The sequence below is a fragment of the Accipiter gentilis genome, chromosome 38 (genome assembly GCF_929443795.1).
Source record: "Accipiter gentilis chromosome 38, bAccGen1.1, whole genome shotgun sequence".
NCBI lineage: Eukaryota > Metazoa > Chordata > Aves > Accipitriformes > Accipitridae > Astur > Astur gentilis.
Genome location: NC_064917.1, coordinates 345133 through 362732, shown reverse-complemented (window position 1 = coordinate 362732; position 17600 = coordinate 345133). Strand labels below are relative to the sequence as shown.

The following is a 17600-nucleotide window of genomic DNA, read 5'->3' as shown; positions in this document are numbered from 1 at the left end:
TTGGCTGAAAAACGGCGGGAATGGCACGTGCCGAGCCCTCAACGCCTGGAGTGGCGGGGACAGGTGGCCGCCGCGCAAGAAGGAACTCCTAAGGGTAACGCCAATAAAACGGCAACAGCAGCGATAAAAGGGTTGGGACGTACAAATGGCGCGCGGGGCGATTGCTCACTACCCGCCGACCGACACCCTGCTGGTCCCCGATTGGCGATTCCCTGCCACCAGTCCTCCCAGTTTATGCCCCGTGGTATGGAAAAACCCCGTTGGCCAGTCTGGGCCAGGAGCCCTGGCTACGTCCTGTGCCAACGTCTTGTGCCCCTCCAGCCGGGCATGAGAAGCTGAAAACGGCTTAGCAGCAACTGCAAACATCAGCCTTACCGACATTTTTCACATACTGAACCCAAACGACGAGGACGACAGTTAACTCTGCCCCAGCTGAAACCAAGGCAGGCGCGCGCCTGCTCTGATTGGCTGAAAAAAAGGGCGGGAATGGCACGCGCCCGCTCTGATTGGCTGAAAAAGGGCGGGAATGGCGCGCGCCCGCGCTGATTGGCTGAAAAAGGGCGGGAATGGTGCGCACACTCACCCACACACACACACCCCCACCCACCCCGGACAAGAGTGACGGGAACGGGTGGCCGCCCCGCGAGCGCTGCGCTCCGATTGGCTGGAAAGGGCGGGGGAGTGGGCGCGCGCCCGCGCTGATTGGCTGAAAAAAGGGCGGGAATGGCACGCGCCGCGTCTGTTAAAGGGCTGGAGTGGCAGTAACAGGTGGCCGCCGCGCGAGCGCTGCGCTCCGATTGGCTGAAGGGTCGGGGGGGGGGGCGGTGGCTGCCACGTGGCGGGGGGCGGCTGCGCGGTCCGATTGGCTAAAAACGGCGGGAGGGGCGCGCGCGCCGGCGCTGATTGGCAGGGCGGAGGGGAGGAGCGGCGCGCTGTTTTCGGCGGGAAGGGGGTGGTGCACGTGCCCATCGCGCGAGCGCCGCGCTGCGATTGGCGGGGAGCAGCGGGGGGTGGGGGGGGAAGAGGAAGAGGCGCTCTGATTGGCGGCAGTGGCGCCCGGCCCCGCCCCCGCCGCTTGAGGGAGCATTGGCGGGAGGGGGCGCCATTTTGTCCCGAAGCCCGGCCGGGGCCGGGGGCTGTGGGGGACGGTCGGGGGTTTCTCCCCGTCTCTGAGGTAACCGAGCCCGGTCCGGGCTCCCTCAGCCCCACCATGGCGGCCGAGGCAGGCAGACACCCTGCGTGGCCGCCGGCGAAGCCCCGGCGGAGGCTGCGGTGCCAGGGAGGCCCATCTGAGTGCCCGGCCCCCAGGTGTGTGCGCGGTGGGACCGATGCCCGGCCCCGGTGCCCGTGCGGTGGGCCGGGTGTGGAGGCGGAGCGAGGCACAGGTGGAGGAGTGGGCGCTGGGGGTCCGTCCTGGGACGGGAGGGAAGGGTCCGGTGTGGAGGAGGGGGGACACAGCGGACAAGTCCCTCGAAGGGACTGGGAGCACTGGCATCCTCGTGCTCCCAGACCAGTTCAAGGTGGTGGTGGGAGGATACTGGTTTTCCCTCCCCCAATCCAACTGGTCTTACTGGGGCTCCAATAGACATCTGCCATGGCTGGGACCCACCCCTGCCAAGGAAGGAGCCCAGTCATCCTGCCCCTGCCCGCTCTCCCTCCGCATCCCCAGGGTCCCCCGTGTCCCCCGGTGCTGGTGAACAAGGGGCTGCGGCCGGGGGTGTGGGGGGTGGATTGTGTCCCTGTCCCGGGACTCGCGGGGGTCACCCACGGGGGACACGCGGGGTCAGCTACAGGCGGCGGAGGGGGCGTGCCCGCTTGTCTGTGTGTGCGCGCCGGGTGGGGGCGTGTCTTCGTGACCCCGCCCTCTCCACCGCCCAAGCCCCGCCCCTCCGGCCCCCGCCCCCCGGCCCGCAGCGCGCCGCGCCTCGGGCACCGCCGCAGCGCCGGGACCCATGGGCCGGTATGGGGGGTGGGGGTGGGGGGGGGAACCGGGGATGGGGGGGGGGGAACCGGGGATGGGGAGGGAGTGTCCTGCGTGGGGGGGAGGCGGGCAGTGTAAATGGAGGGGGTTGCAAATCGGGGGAGCGTTGGAAAGGGGGAGGGGGTCCGTTGCGAATGGGGAGGGGGGGGCTGGTTGGCAAAAGGGGGGTGTATTGTAAAAGGGGGGGGGCGCTGTAAACGGGGAGGGGGTGTCTGTGTGCGTTGCGTGGGGTGGGGGTCGGGGCAGTGCGCGGGGGTGGGGGGGGCAGCAGGCTCTGCGCCCCCGTGGGCCCGTTATGGCACTGCGGTGCTGCCGGCGGTGGGGGGGGTGGGGGGATTGTCGAGGTGGGGGGGGCGTTTGGGGGGGCGCAGCTTCGTTTCGGGGGGGTCACGGCACCACACAGGGCCGGGTGTTGTGTTGCGGGGGGATGGGGGGCACTGTGGGGGTCCCTGGTGATGGGGGGAGTGGGGGGCTGGGGCCTTGCCGGGGAGCCCTGCGGGGAGGTGGGGGGGGGGGAGCGGGGGGGGCGGTTGGTGCGATCACACGCGTGTGCGACGGCCTGGGGGAGGGCCCTGTGCGTGCTGGGGCTTCTGGGGGCACACGCGTGTGCTGGGGGGGCACCTGCGTGCGGGGGCGGGCCGTGGGCGCACGCGTGTGCGTGCGGGTGTGCCGGTGCGCACACGTGTGCGCAGGCGGGCCGGGGCGCACGGGTACAGGGGGTACACGTGCCTGTCGGCGCGCTGAGGGCACACGCGTGTGCGAGGACGGCCGGGGCGCACGCCTGGACAGGCGCGCTGGCGGCACGCACGCGTGCAAGCGCGCCAGGGGACGCGCGTGTCCGGGCCGTACCGGTGGGCGTGCGCGCGCGCATGCAGGGACGTCGAGGGCGCGCGCGCGTGCGAGGGCGTCGAGGGCGGGAGCGCGTCGGGGCAGCGGCGGCACGCGCGCGTGCGAGGGCGTCGAGGGCGGGTGCGCGTGCGAGCACGCCGAGGCGCCGGCGGCACGCGCGCGTGCGAGGGCGTCGAGAGCACACGCGCGTGGGAGCGCGCCGGGGCCGGGGCTCTGGCACGCGGGGGGCCGGTGGGGGGGGTGGGGTGTCTCTGCGCGCGTGTCCGTGTCCCCGTGTCCCCCGTCCCACGCACACGCGTGTGCCGGGCCCGGGGGGCGGGGCTTGCACACGCGCGTGCCCCCGCCCCCTTCCCCCCCCCCCCCGTTGCGGGGGCAGAGCCGGGCCGGGGGCGCCCCGCCCCCCCCTTTGGCGCAGTCCTCGCGCGCCCGCCGCAGGGCCGGGGGCGGAGCCCAGCCGCGCTGGCCCCGCCCCTGCCCGCCGCTCATTGGCCGCCGCTGTGGGATGGACGGGCGCGGGGGGCGGGGCCTGGGCGGAGGGAGGAGCGGCCGAGGGCACGGTGGGGGGGGGCTGCGGGGAATTGGGGGCTGCTGGGGGAACTGGTGGGACTCGCCGTTACTGGGGGAACTGGGAGCTACTGGGCAGACTGGGAGTTACTGGGGGAACTGGTGGGACTCGCCGTTACTGGGGGAACTGGGAGCTGCTGGGGGAACTAGTGGGACTCGCTGTTACTGGGGGAACTGGTGGTACTTGCCGTTACTGGGGGAACTGGGAGCTACTGGGCAGACTGGGAGTTACTGGGGGAACTGGTGGGACTTGCCGTTACTGGGGGAACTGGGAGCTGCTGGGGGAACTAGTAGGACTCGCTGTTACTGTGGGAACTGGTGGTACTTGCCGTTACTGGGGGAACTGGGAGCTACTGGGCAGACTGGGAGTTACTATAGGAAGTGGTGGGGCTTGCCGTTACTGGGAGAACTGGTGGGGCTCACTGTTCCTGGGGGAACTGGGAGTTACTGGGCAGACTGGGAGTTACTGTGGGAACTGGTGGGACTTGCCGTTACTGGGGGAACTGGGAGTTACTGGGGAAACCACGACTTACTGTGGGAACTGGTGGGACTCGCTGTTACTGGGCAGACTGGGAGTTACTGGGACTGATGAGGGAATTGTGGAGTGAGGGTTACTGGGGCAGCTGGGAGCTACTGGGATTTACTGAGGGTGTTACGGGTTGGGACTTACTGGAGGAACTGGGGAGAGGGAATGTAAGAAGAGGGGGAGCTGCTGGGATTTACTGGGGGAACTGGGAGTTTCTGAGAGTAACTGAGGGAATTGTGTACTGGGGATTACTGGGGGAGGAGAACGTGAGAAGACTGCAAATTACTGGGATCGCTGGGAGCTACTGGGATTTGCTGAGAGAATTGGGAGCTCTGGGAGTTTGAGGGATTTGTTGGGGGAACTGGGAGTTACTGGGAGATCTGGAGGAACTCGCAGTTTTGGGGGGGGGCTGGGCTATTCTGAGGCAGCTGGGGGTCACTGGGGGGACTGGGAGATGCTGGTGTGTAGGGAGGGGGCAGGGCTTTGCTGGGGAAGGGAGGTGATGGCCTGGGAGTGACTGGTCCGTGCTGGGCCACGGGTGACGGCCGTGTCCCCAGGTGTGGCCCGGGCAGGGGGGGCGGCCGCCCCTGACCCCGGCGCCGTCCATGGCCTGGCCCCCCCGCGGGGGCGAGCGACCAGCCAGGGGGGGCCCCCCGGCATGACCCCCCCCAGGCCCCGCCACCGTCACCGTCACCGCTGAGCAGGTGAGAGACCCCCGGCAGCGCCCCAGCTCCCCAACAATGGCCCCAGGCCATGTCCTGTGTCCCTGATGATGTCCCGAGTGATGTCTCGTGGCCCTAATGATGTCCCCAAGTCACGTCCCGTGTCCCTAATGATGTCCCCAAGTCACGTTCTGCGACCCTAACGATGTCCCGTGTCCCTAATGCTGTCCCCAAGTCACGTCCCGTGACCCTAGCGATGTCCCCCGGCCTCAGTGCTGTCCCTTGTTTCTGACAACGTCCCCAAGTCACGTCCTGTGTCCCTAACGATATCCCTTGTGCCTAACGACGTCCCCAAGTCACGTCCTGTGTCCCTAACGATATCCCTTGTGCCTAACGACGTCCCCAAGTTATGCCCTGCGTTCCTAGCGACCTCTCTCATCCCTGATAACGTCCCCCACGATGTCCCTCATCCTTAACGATGTCCCCAAATTGTTTGCCTTGTCGCTTGCCTCTAAAGACGTCCCCACGCCATCAGGGCTGTCCCCAAGCTGTGTCCCACGTCCCCAACAACGTCCCTTGCCCCTAACGATGTCCCCAAGCCCCGTCCCATATCCCCAGCGATGCCCCCGCTCCCCGTCCCCTTCGCGCCCCCCCAGCCTGCCCTGTCCCCGTCCCCGCAGGCCGCCGGCGCCATGGGGGACCTGGCCAACAGCGCGGGGGAGGCCGGCCCCGGGGGGGGCTTCGGCTGCAGCCTGGCGGAGCTGCGGGCGCTGATGGAGCTGCGCGGCGCCGAAGCCCTGCTGAAGGTGCAGGAGGCCTACGGGGACGTCCACGGGCTCTGCCGCCGCCTCCGCACCTCGCCCACCGACGGTAACACCGCCCAGGGACCCCCCTGAGTCCTCCCTGTCCTCTAGAGACCCCTCCAGGGACCCCCTCATCCCCAAGACCTCGTCAGAGTTCTCTAGGGACCCCCCCATCCCCGAGACCCCCCCCGAGTTCTCTAGGGACGCCCCTCGGGACCTCATTGTCCTCCAGGGACCCCCCCAGAGACCTCGCTGCCCCCCCCCCCAGGACCCCAGGGCACCCCAGCAGGAGGAGGGGCGGTGACACCGGGGTTGCGTGGGACCCCCGATGCAGGAGGGGAGGGGGGACGGGACCCAGATGTCCGGGTGTGCCCCCCTCCCCACCCAGGGCTGTCGGAGGGGGCGGCGGAGCTGGACCGGCGGCGCCAGGTCTTCGGCCAGAACTGGATCCCCCCGAAGCGCCCCAAGACCTTCGTGGAGCTGGTGTGGGAAGCGCTGCAGGACGTCACCCTCATCATCCTCGAGGTGGCCGCCGTCGTCTCCCTGGGGCTCTCCTTCTACGCCCCCCCCAGCGGGGACACCGAAGGTGGGGGGGGGCCTCGGGGGACGCCAAAGGTGGGGAGCCTGGGGGGGGGTGGGGGGGGTGTTTGGGGGGGGACCCCCTGCGGCGGGGGACGGAGGGACGCTGTCCCCGCTTCCCCATCGCCTCCCTTCGTCCCTGTGTCGTGTGTCCCCCCCCATCCCGTCCCGTGTCCCCGTCCCTCGGCTCACCTCGCCCCCCGCGCCCCCCTCTGTCCCGCCCCACGGCCACGTCCCCGCATCGCCCTGTCCCCATCCTGGCCCGACGTCCCCCCGCCCCCGTGTCCTGACGTCCCCCCCCCCTCACCCCGCAGTCTGCGGCCATGCCTCGGGGGGCACGGAGGACGAGGGGGAGGCGGAGGCGGGCTGGATCGAGGGGGCGGCCATCCTGCTGTCGGTGGCCTGCGTCGTCCTCGTCACCGCCTTCAACGACTGGAGCAAGGAACGCCAGTTCCGGGGGCTGCAGAGCCGCATTGAGCAGGAGCAGCGCTTCACCGTCGTGCGCCACGGCCGCCAGGCCCAGGTCCCCGTCGCCGAGCTGGTGGTGGGCGACGTCGCCCAGGTCAAGTACGGTGAGTGCCACGGAAGGAGACGGGGGCGCCGGGGACTCTGGCAGCCCCGACGCCGGGGTGGATGGGCGCGCCGGGGTGACGCGGTCTCCCTCGTAGGTGACCTGCTGCCAGCCGACGGCGTCCTGATCCAAGGCAACGACCTGAAGATCGACGAGAGCGCGCTGACGGGGGAGTCCGATCACGTCCGCAAGTCGGTTGACAAGGACCCCATGCTGCTCTCGGGTGAGGCGGGGGGGCGGCCGGCGGCGTTCGGGGGGCCAGGGAGCCCCGCTGTGACCCCCCCCCTCGCCTCCCCGCGCAGGCACCCACGTCATGGAGGGCTCGGGGAAGATGGTGGTGACGGCAGTGGGGGTCAACTCGCAGAGCGGCATCATCTTCACCTTGCTGGGCGCCGGCGGGGAGGAGGAGGAGGAGAAGAAGGAGAAGAAAGGTGGGTGCCCGGTCCCCCTCCCTCCGTCCCCACGTCCGTTCTGCTGTCCCTGTCGTGCGTGGCCTCTCCGTGGGCTCCATCCCCTCATGCCTGTGTCCCTGGGGGTTGGGAGCGGAGAGACTCCACATTGGTTCTGGATTGACCCGGGACAGGCTCTGCTCACCTGTCCCGGTGCTGTCCCAATCCAGAGTGACTCCACATTGGCTCTGGATTGACCAGGGACGGGCTCTGCTCACCCGTCCCGGTGCTGTCCCAATCCGGAGTGACTCCACATTGGTTCTGGATTGACCAGGGATGGGTTCTGCTCACCCATTCCGGTGCTGTCCCAATCCCGAGCGACTCCACATTGGCTCTAGATTGACTGGGGACGGGCTCTGCTCACCCGTCCCAGTGCTGTCCCAATCCGGAGTGACTCCTCGTTGAGTCCAGGTGGGCTGAGGTCCTCTGGACGTTGGTCTCCCTCAACCTGGAGTGACTCCTGACGGGCTCCGGGCACTGGGGGTTCATCACCTCCCACCCGCACCCTCTCCAGGGGCTCTCGGTGTCCCCGGATGGAGCCGAGTCCTTCTCCCGGCCCTGGCTCGTCCCGGTTTGGGTTGATGTGGGGGTGCCAGGGGGTCCCCAACCCCGTCCCTTCCCCCTCGTGTCTCATCCCGTGTCTGACGCTGGCGCCGTCCATCCTTCTGCCGCAGGGAAGCCCCAGGACGGTGCGGTGGAGAACCTGCAGAGCAAAGGTGCGCCGGGGTCCCTCGCTGGGGCAGGGGGTGGCGGCGGCAGGGGGACACGCCCGGACACCCCCCCCCCCCCCCCCCCCCCGTGTGTGCATGTCCTCCGTCTTTCCCCCCCCCTCGCCGCCGACGGAGCCGTGTCGGTGTCCCCAGCCAAGAAGCAGGACGGGGCGGTGGCGATGGAAATGCAGCCGCTGAAGAGCGCGGAAGGGGGGGATGTGGAGGAGCGGGAGCGGAAGCGGAGCAGCGGCCCCAAGAAGGAGAAGTCGGTGCTGCAGGGCAAGCTCACCAAGCTGGCCGTGCAGATCGGCAAGGCAGGTGGGCGCCCGGATAGCCGGGGATCCCCCCGGGGGCGGGGATGGGGACGCCGTCCCCCACCGCCGGCGGGTGGCTGAAGGCGCTGTGCGGCAGGGCTGGTGATGTCGGCGGTGACGGTGATCATCCTGGTGCTCTACTTCGTCATCGAGACCTTCGTGGTGGAGGGTCGGCCCTGGCTGGCCGAGTGCACCCCCGTCTACGTCCAGTACTGGGTCAAGTTCTTCATCATCGGCGTCACCGTCCTGGTGGTGGCCGTCCCCGAGGGGCTGCCGCTGGCCGTCACCATCTCGCTCGCCTACTCCGTCAAGGTCAGGCCCTCCCGGCGCCCCCCTCCGTCCGCCTGTCCTGCGGGCTCGCCTGTCCTCGAAGCTCCTCCACCCCGCCACAGATCCGTCCTCTGTTCTCCGAGTTCCTGCCCATCTTCTCCATTTCTGTCTGTCTGTCTTCCGAGCTCTTCTGTCCGTCTGGTCCCCCCTCCCTTCATCCGTCCATCCTCAAACTCGTCCGTCTCGCTGTAGACCGTCCATCTGTCCCTTCTCCAAGCGTCTCTGTCCGTCTTCTCCGTTCCTGTCCGTCCTCCGAGATCATCCATCTGTCCACCGTTCTGTCTGTCCTCCACGTCCATCCATCCATTTCCCCGGCCCTCTGCCTCTCCTCCAAGCTCTTCTCCGTCCGTCCGCCCCTCCATCTCTCTTCCAAGCCCATTTGTCCGCTCCGAGCTCTCTGTCCCTCCGTCTGTCCGTCCTCTGGGCCTGTCCATCCCTCCATCCTCCCCGAACACCCGTCCCAGCCCTCCGCCCCTGCTACCGCCGCGCCCCCCCTCCCCTTCCCCCACCCCGGGGTGCCGCTGCGTGCCCCCCTACCCCTCCCCAGCGCCCCCCCCATCTCACTTCTCCCCCCACCCCCCCAGAAAATGATGCGGGACAACAACCTGGTGCGTCACCTGGACGCCTGCGAGACGATGGGCAACGCCACGGCCATCTGCTCCGACAAGACGGGGACGCTCACCACCAACCGCATGACGGTGGTCCAAGCCTTCCTGGGGGACACCCACTTCCGCAGCCCCCCCGACCCCGCCAGCATCGCCCCCCGCACCCTCGACCTCCTCGTCCAGGCCATCGCCATCAACAGCGCCTACACCACCAAGATCCTGGTGAGGGGGCTGGGGGAAGGGACCCGGGGGACCTTCGAGACCCCCCGGGGGACCCTGTTACTGCCTGGGGCACCTTTGAGGACCCCCCCCGGGGGCGGCCGAGACCCTTGGGGGGAGCTTGAGCCCAAAGCTGGGGGGCTCTGGACCCCTGGGGGTGGTGTCAGACACTGCGGGGGTCACTCAACGCCCCCAGAGACCCCTATTTGATCCCACTCTCCGCTTTCTGCCCCCCGTATCCCCTCCATACCTGCCCCTCTCACCCTCTACCGGCCCTAACCGCCCTGTATCTGTCCCCCCAGCCCCCCGAGACGGCGGGGGGGCTGCCGCGGCAGGTGGGGAACAAGACGGAGTGCGCGCTGCTGGGGCTGGTGCTGGCGCTGCGGCGGGACTACGAGGCGGTGCGGGCGCAGGTCCCCGAGGAACGGCTCTACAAGGTCTACACCTTCAACTCCGTCCGCAAGTCGATGAGCACCGTCACCCGCCTGCCCGCTGGCGGCTTCCGCCTCTACAGCAAGGGCGCTTCCGAAATCCTCCTGCGCAGGTGAGGCGGGGGGGGGGCTGCGCCCCAAAAACCTCCCTGGGGACACAGCGGGGATGGGGACGCTCGGGCGACCCCCCCCCACGGGATCCTTCCGCGGCGCTGAGGGCTCCCACCCCGGGGCCGCCATCTCGTGGGGACGGGGATGCTCGGGGGACGCCGCTCCCGGTCCGTCTTGCCCCCCACGGACCCCCCTCTCTCTGCGGTGCCCGCAGGTGCTGCGCCATCCTGGGGGTCGGCGGGGAGGCGCGGGCTTTCGGGCCGCGGGACCGGGAGGACGTGGTGCGGAAGGTGGTGGAACCGATGGCGGCGGCCGGGCTGCGCACCTTGGTCCTGGCCTTCCGCGATTTTCCCCCTGTCCCCGAACCCCCCTGGGACGACGAGGCCGCCATCGTGGGCGAGCTCACCTGCATCGCCGTCGTCGGCATCGAGGACCCCGTGCGCCCCGAGGTGAGGGGGACGGGGAACACGCGGAGGACGCGGGGGTTGGGGGAGGCGGCGGGCGCGGGGGGGACACAGCGAGGGGCTGCGGAGGGACGCGCGGACGCCGGGGGGACGGGACGTGGGGTCTCTCGGGGGTCCCTGACCGCCCTGGGGTGCCCGCAGGTGCCCGAAGCCATCCGTAAGTGCCAGCGGGCCGGCATCACGGTGCGGATGGTGACGGGGGACAACCTGAACACGGCGCGGGCCATCGCGGCCAAGTGCGGCATCCTGCCGGCCGGCGAGGACTGGCTCTGCCTGGAGGGGAAGGAGTTCAACCGCCGCATCCGCAACGAGAAGGGGGAGGTATGGGAGCACTGGGATGGACTGGGAGCACTGGGAGGGGAGGAATTGGGCGAGAGTTAGGGTCCTTGGGCGGGGGGAACGGACAGAAACAGGGAGCACTGGGGCGCTGTCCCATGGGGCTGCCCTGCAGTTTGGGGGACAGGGGCTGGGGGTTGTCCTGGGGGGCAGTGGGGGGCTCACTGCCCCCCCCGTGCCCCCCCCCCAGATCGAGCAGGAGCGCCTCGATAAGGTCTGGCCCAAGCTGCGGGTCCTGGCACGGTCGTCGCCCACCGACAAGCACACCCTGGTCAAAGGTGGGGCGCGGGGGGTGCAGGGGGGAACCTGGGGGGCAAGGAGGGCGTCTAGGGGTGAGCGGGGGTGTTCGTTGGGGGGGGCGGAGGGGGTGCTGAGGGGTGCCGGGGGGCGCCCAACGGCCGTTCGGGCTCCCCACCGCGCCCCGTCCCCAGGGATCATCGACAGCACCGTCGGGGACCAGCGGCAGGTGGTGGCCGTCACGGGGGACGGCACCAACGACGGCCCCGCGCTCAAGAAGGCCGACGTGGGCTTCGCCATGGTAACCCACCCCCCCCCCCCAAAACGCGGCCCCCGGCTCCCCCACACCCTCCCTTCTCCCCCCTCAGGGGGTCCCCGGCGCTCCCCAAATCCTCTCCACCCCTTCAGGGGACCGTCGTCACGGGGCACCTCCTCGTTCCCGCGCCAGCGTCCCCCAGTTTTCCCCATCTCCGTCCCAGAGGGTCCCTGGATGGAGCCCCCGACCCCTCCCCGTCTCGGGGTCTGTCGTTGTCGTGTGTCCCTCCCCCCTTCTCCTCGCCCACCCTCGGGTCTCCCCAGGGCATCGCGGGGACGGACGTGGCCAAGGAGGCGTCCGACATCATCCTGACGGACGACAACTTCTCCAGCATCGTCAAGGCGGTGATGTGGGGCCGCAACGTCTACGACAGCATCTCCAAGTTCCTCCAGTTCCAGCTGACCGTCAACGTGGTGGCCGTGGTGGTGGCCTTCACCGGGGCCTGCATCACCCAGGTTGGGGGGGACACGGAGGAAGGGGCGGCGGGGGGGGGGGGGGCCGAGGGGGAGACGGACGTTATCCGTGCGTCCCGCAGGACTCCCCGCTGAAGGCCGTGCAGATGCTGTGGGTCAACCTCATCATGGACACCTTCGCCTCCTTGGCGCTGGCCACCGAGCCGCCCACGGAGGCCCTGCTGCTGCGCAAGCCCTACGGCCGCAACAAGCCCCTCATCTCCCGCACCATGCTGAAGAACATCTTGGGCCACGCCGCCTACCAGCTCGTCATCATCTTCACCCTCCTCTTCGTCGGTGCGTGGACGCGGGGCCCGTCGCGCCCGGGCTCCCCTGGGGGGGGTGTTAGCAGAGGGCCCGGATCCCGCAGCTGCGGCCCCGAGATGGTCCCACGCCCCACAGGAGATGGCGGGAGAGGTCCCGCTTCCCTCGGGCACCCACAGGAGATGCTGGGAGAGGTCCCACACCCGCAGCCGTGTCCCTGGGGTGGTCCCGCATCTCTTGGGCACCCACGGGAGATGGTGGGAGAGGTCCTACAGTCCATGGCCGTGTCCCTGGGGTGGTCCCAGATCCCTTGGGCACCCACAGGAGATGGTGAGAGAGGTCCTACAGTCCATGGCCACGTCCCTGGGGTGGTCCTGCATCCCTTGGGCACCCACGGGAGATGCTGGGAGAGGTTCTACAGTCCATGTCCCTGTCCCTGGGGTGGTCCCGCATCCCTTGGGCACCCACGGGAGATGGTGGGAGAGGTCCTACAGTCCATGGCCATGTCCCTGGGGTGGTCCCGCATCCCTTGGGCACCCACGGGAGATGGTGGGAGAGGTCCTACAGTCCATGGCCATGTCTCCAGGGTGGTCCCACGTCCCTTGGGCACCCACGGGAGATGTCCCAGGGTGGTCCCGCGTCCCTTGGGCACCCACGGGAGATGGTGGGAGAGGTCCTACAGTCCATGGCCGTGTCCCTGGGGTGGTCCCACATCCCTTGGGCACCCACAGAAGATGGTGGGAGAGGTCCTACAGTCCATGGCCATGTCTCCAGGGTGGTCCCACATCCCTTGGGCACCCACGGGAGATGGTGGGAGAGGTCCTACAGTCCATGGCCACGTCCCCAGGGTGGTCCCACGCCCCTTGACCACCCACGGGAGATGCCAGGAGAGGTCCCACACCCACAGCCGTGTCCCCGGGGTGGTCCCGCATCCCAGGGGAGATGCCGGCGGAGGTCCTGTGGCCCATGGCCGCGTTCCCAAGGGCGTCCCACGTGAGATGCGGTGGGAGGTCCCGTGGCCGTCGCCCCCGTCCCAAGGCAGGCTGGGAGCCGCCGGGGGTCCGTCGCGGGCGGTGGTGGTGGTGACCCCCCCCCCCCCCAAACCCCGCAGGGGAGGTCTTCTTCGACATCGACAGCGGGCGCAACGCCCCCCTGCACTCGCCGCCCTCGGAGCACTACACCATCATCTTCAACACCTTCGTCATGATGCAGCTCTTCAACGAGATCAACGCCCGCAAGATCCACGGCGAGAGGAACGTCTTCGACGGCATCTTCGCCAACCCCATCTTCTGCTCCATCGTCCTGGGCACCTTCGCCATCCAGGTGGGCCGCGGCGCGGTGGGGGGGGGGGGGGGGGGGGGATGGACACACAAACACGGTGGGGGGTCGCCCTGGCGCGGCGGGGGGGGGACGGGACCGACGGGGACCTCGTCGTCCTCTCCGTTGTCCCAGGTGCCTTTGCCGTCCGGGCGGGCTGCAGGGAGGTCCGGGGGGACACCCATGGCGATGTCCAGGCATAGAGGGGACCCGCAGGGACCCCCAGAGGTGGAGGGAACCCTTGGGGACCCCCAAAAGCGGAGGTGACCTACAGCGGGGCCCCAGAGGGACCCCCGGCGTTGGAGGGGACCCCCGGAGACCCCCCGCTCCCCAGGGGACCTCGTTACCTCCTCCGTCGCCCGGGGCACTCTCGTCACCCGGGCGGGCCGCGGGGACGCGTGGGGACCCCCGGATGCGCCCACGGTGACCCTGCGGGGACACCCAGGCACGGAGGGGACCCCCGGGGACCCCCGTCTTCTGCTCCATCCTCCCAGGCTCCTTCAGCATCCGGGTGGGCCCCGGGGACCCCCAAGCTGCGGAGGTGACCCGTGGGGACACTGGACACGGGAGGGGGGGGGGGGCCCACAGGGACCCCCCCCCCGGGGACACCCAGGCGGGGAGGGGGGGGCCAGCCCCCAGCGTCTGCTCCGTCGTCCTGGGCACCTTCGCCTCCAGGTGGGCGCAGGGGGGCCATGGGGACCCCCGAGGGACCCCCGTCACCTATGGGGACCCTCAGCAGCTTGTGGGGACCACCTAGGGACCCGTCACCCATGGGGACCCCCGAGGGACCCCCGTCACCCATGGGGACCCTCAGCGGCTTGTGGGGACCCCGAAGGGACCCCCGAGGGACCCCCGTCACCCATGGGGACCCTCAGCAGCTTGTGGGGACCCCTGAGGGACCCCCCAGGGACCCCTGTCACCCATGGGGACCCTCAGTAGCCTGTGGGGACCCCCAAGGGACCCCCGTCACCCATGGGGACCCTCAGCAGCTTGTGGGGACCCCCGAGGGACCCCCGTCACCCACGGGGACCCCTGTCACCCAGAGAGACCCCCAGCAGCTCCAGGGACCCCATAGAGACCCCCATCACCCATGGGGACCCCGTAGGGACGCCCATCAGCCCCAGAGACCCCAGGCGGACCCCCAAGGGACCCCCCCCGTCACCCATAGGGACCCCCAGCACCCATGGGGGCCCCTCACTTGGGGGGTCGGGGGGGGGGACGGGACCCCCTCTTCTCCCCACGAGGACCCTCGCACCCCACGGGGACCCCAGACCTCGACGAGATTCTCTGGACCACCCCAGCTCCCCAGGGGCACCCTGTCACCCCGCGGGGACCCCACGGGACCTGGCCGGGGGGGTTGGGGACCCCACTGAGCCCCCCCCCTCCCCTTTCTGTGCCCCCCCCCCCCCCCCCCCCGCAGATCGTCATCGTGCAGTTTGGGGGGAAGCCCTTCAGCTGCTCCCCGCTGAGCGCCGAGCAGTGGCTGTGGTGCCTCTTCGTGGGGGTCGGCGAGCTCGTCTGGGGGCAGGTACGTACCGGGGGGCGACCCCTGACCCCGCGGGCGACCCCTGACCCCGGGGGGGGGACACACACAACACCCCCCCCCTTGTCCCCCCCGGGTGCCCCCCTCCCCCAGAGGGGCTGCGCCCCAAACCCTCGTTAAGCCTGAGAGCCCTCCTTAAGCCGCTTGGCTGCCCTGGGCTCGTTAACCTCCCGCCCTCGTTACCGCGAGGGGCTGACCCCCACCACCCCGCGAGGGGCTGACCCCCACCACCCCGCGCCCCGTTAACCTTTGCTCGTTAGCCCCTGCCAGGGCACCTCGTTAACCCCCAAGGGGTCAGGTGCCTGGGGAGCCCTCGTTACCCCTGGCGCCCTCGTTACCCCCGGTGCCCTCATTAACCCCAGTGCCCTTGTTAACCCTGGCGCCCTCATTAACCCCGGCGCCCTCGTTAACCCCAGTGCCCTTGTTAACCCTGGCGCCCTCATTAACCCCGGCGCCCTCGTTAACCCCATGCCCTCATTAAACTTGCCGACCCCTTTGCTCGTTAGTCCCCGCCAGGGCACCTCGTTAACCCCCAAGGGGGCAGGTGCCTGGGGAGCCCTCGTTACCCCTGGCGCCCTTCTTAACCCCAGCGCCCTCGTTAACCCCATGCCCTCATTAACCCCGGCGCCCTCATTAACCCCGGCGCCCTCATTAACCCCTTGCCCTCATTAAACTTGCAGACCCCTTTGCTCGTTAGTCCCCGCCAGGGCACCTCGTTAACCCCCAAGGGGGCAGGTGCCTGGGGAGCCCTCGTTACCCCTGGCGCCCTCGTTACCCCTGGTGCCCTCATTAACCCCAGTGCCCTTGTTAACCCTGGCGCCCTCATTAACCCCGGCGCCCTCGTTAACCCCATGCCCTCATTAAACTTGCAGACCCCTTTGCTCGTTAGTTCCCACCAGGGCACCTCGTTAACCCCCAAGGGGGCAGGTGCCTGGGGAGCCCTCGTTACCCCTGGCACCCTTCTTAACCCCATGCCCTCATTAACCCCGGCGCCCTCATTAACCCCGGCGCCCTCATTAACCCCGGTGCCCTCATTAACCCCATGCCCTCATTAAACTTGCCAACCCCTTTGCTCGTTAGTCCCCACCAGGGCACCTCGTTAACCCCCAAGGGGGCAGGTGCCTGGGGAGCCCTCGTTAACCCCATGCCCTCGTTAACCCTGGTGCCCTCGTTAACCCTGGCACCCTCGTTAACCCCATGCCCTCGTTAACCTTGCCGACCCCTTTGCTCGTTAGCCCCCCGCCAGGGCACCTCCTTTCAGCCCCCCCCCGAGCGGGCAGGCGCCCGGGGAGCCCTCGTTAACCGCGGCGCCCTCGTTACCCCGCCAGGTGATGGCGTGGGTGCCCGGGGGGCGGCTGCGGTGCCCCGGGGCGGGGCCGGGCCCGGCGGGGCGGCGGCGGCGGGCGGCGGCGGCGGCGTCGGAGGAGGAGGAGGAGGAGGAGGAGGAGGTGGACGCGGCGGAGCGGGAGCTGCGGCGGGGGCAGGTGCTCTGGGTGCGCGGCCTCAACCGCATCCAGACCCAGGTGGGCGCCCACCCGCCCCGGCCTCCGACCTCCGACCCCTGACCCCGACCCGCGTGGCGGGGGGGGGGGGGGGGGAGACCCCCGGCTGACCCTTCGCCTCTGACCCTATTGGGGTCCCCTGACCCTTCGCCTCTGACCCTACATCCCTCCTGACCCTTCGCCTCTGACCCTATGGGACTCCCCTGACCCTTCGCCTCTGATCCTATGGGACTCCTCTGACCCTTCACCTCTGACCCTATGGGACTTCTCTGACCTTTCACCTCTGATCCTTCACCTCTGACCCTATGGGAGTCCCCTGACCCTTTGCCCTCTGACCCTACATCCCTCCTGACCCTTCACCTCTGACCCTATGGGACTCCCCTGACCCTTCTCCTCTGACCCTACAGGAGTCCCCTGACCCTTCACCTCTGACCCTATGGACCCCCTGACCCTTTGCCTCTGACCCTATTGGGGTCCCCTGACCCTTCACCTCTGGGACTCCTCTGACCCTATGGGACTCCCCTGACCCTTCGCCTCTGACCCTTCACCTCTGACCCTATGGGACTCCCCTGACCCTTCACCTCTGGGACTCCTCTGACCCTATGGGACTCCCCTGATCCTTCACCTCTGATCCTTCACCTCTGACCCTGCAGGAGTCTCCTGACCCTTCACCTCTGACCCTTCGCCTCTGACCCTTCATCCCTCCTGACCCTTCGCCTCTGACCCTATTGGGGTCCCTTGACCCTTCGCCGCTGACCCTTCACCTCTAACCCCACTGATCTCTTGACCTCTGCCCCTATGTGAACCCCCCAGCCTCAGAGCCTGCCCTCTATGAACCCTGAGCCCAAGGGTCCCCCTGACCCTTGACCTTTGCCCCTCAGGGCCCCTTACAGCCCCTGACCCTCGACCTCTGCCCCGACAGCCCCCAGCGCTGTTCCGTGGGGGGGGGGGGCGCCCAGCCCCCGAGCAGCACCGTGACCCCTGACCTCTGACCCCGCGACCCCCGGGGCGCTGACCCCTCTCTTCTCTCCCGCAGATGGCCGTAGGCGGCACCTTCCGGCGAAGCGGCTCCTGCCCGGGGGGCGCCCGGCCCCGCCCCCCCCCGCCTCGCCCGCCCCGCCCCCGGCAGCCCCGCCCGTGAGTGTCCCCCGGGGACACCCCAGGGACCCCCCAAACACTTAGAGCCCCCCCAACCCCCCTCCCCCCCCCCTTTTCCCACCCCCTCATCCCTCCCCCCATTCTCCCCCCCCCCATTTCCCCCCCCCCCCCCCCCCCCAGTCCCCATTTTGGGGGGGGCGCCTCCAGGGGGTGGGGGGGGCACCCAGGGGTGATTTGGGGGGGGGGGGTGTCTCCTGTTTCGGGGGGGGCAGCAGGGGCACCCCCTCCCCGCTGACCCCCCCCCTCGTTTCCTTCCCCCCCCCCAGATGCGGGTGGTCCGAGCCTTCCGTAGTTCGCTGGGGGGCCC

At 69.6% G+C, this 17600-nt stretch overlaps 1 protein-coding gene across 1 annotated transcript in view; it reads left to right on the top strand.

The window, feature by feature from the left end:
- The first annotated feature begins 1881 nt into the window (after positions 1–1881).
- LOC126035176 (plasma membrane calcium-transporting ATPase 3-like) overlaps positions 1882–17600 on the top strand; it is a 15953-nt gene continuing 234 nt past the window's right edge. The window contains exons 1-23 of the mRNA XM_049793322.1: positions 1882–1960; positions 4478–4624; positions 5263–5452; positions 5774–5971; positions 6279–6536; positions 6633–6758; positions 6838–6966; positions 7659–7700; positions 7848–8012; positions 8106–8320; positions 8923–9165; positions 9465–9706; positions 9919–10153; positions 10310–10489; positions 10695–10782; positions 10936–11042; positions 11321–11512; positions 11593–11806; positions 12885–13096; positions 14511–14618; positions 15962–16156; positions 17172–17272; positions 17560–17596. Of these exons, the coding sequence (XP_049649279.1) occupies positions 5275–5452; positions 5774–5971; positions 6279–6536; positions 6633–6758; positions 6838–6966; positions 7659–7700; positions 7848–8012; positions 8106–8320; positions 8923–9165; positions 9465–9706; positions 9919–10153; positions 10310–10489; positions 10695–10782; positions 10936–11042; positions 11321–11512; positions 11593–11806; positions 12885–13096; positions 14511–14618; positions 15962–16156; positions 17172–17272; positions 17560–17596 (3465 nt within the window). The 5' untranslated portion in view covers positions 1882–1960; positions 4478–4624; positions 5263–5274. The remainder of the gene's footprint in view (positions 1961–4477; positions 4625–5262; positions 5453–5773; positions 5972–6278; positions 6537–6632; positions 6759–6837; positions 6967–7658; positions 7701–7847; positions 8013–8105; positions 8321–8922; positions 9166–9464; positions 9707–9918; positions 10154–10309; positions 10490–10694; positions 10783–10935; positions 11043–11320; positions 11513–11592; positions 11807–12884; positions 13097–14510; positions 14619–15961; positions 16157–17171; positions 17273–17559; positions 17597–17600) is intronic.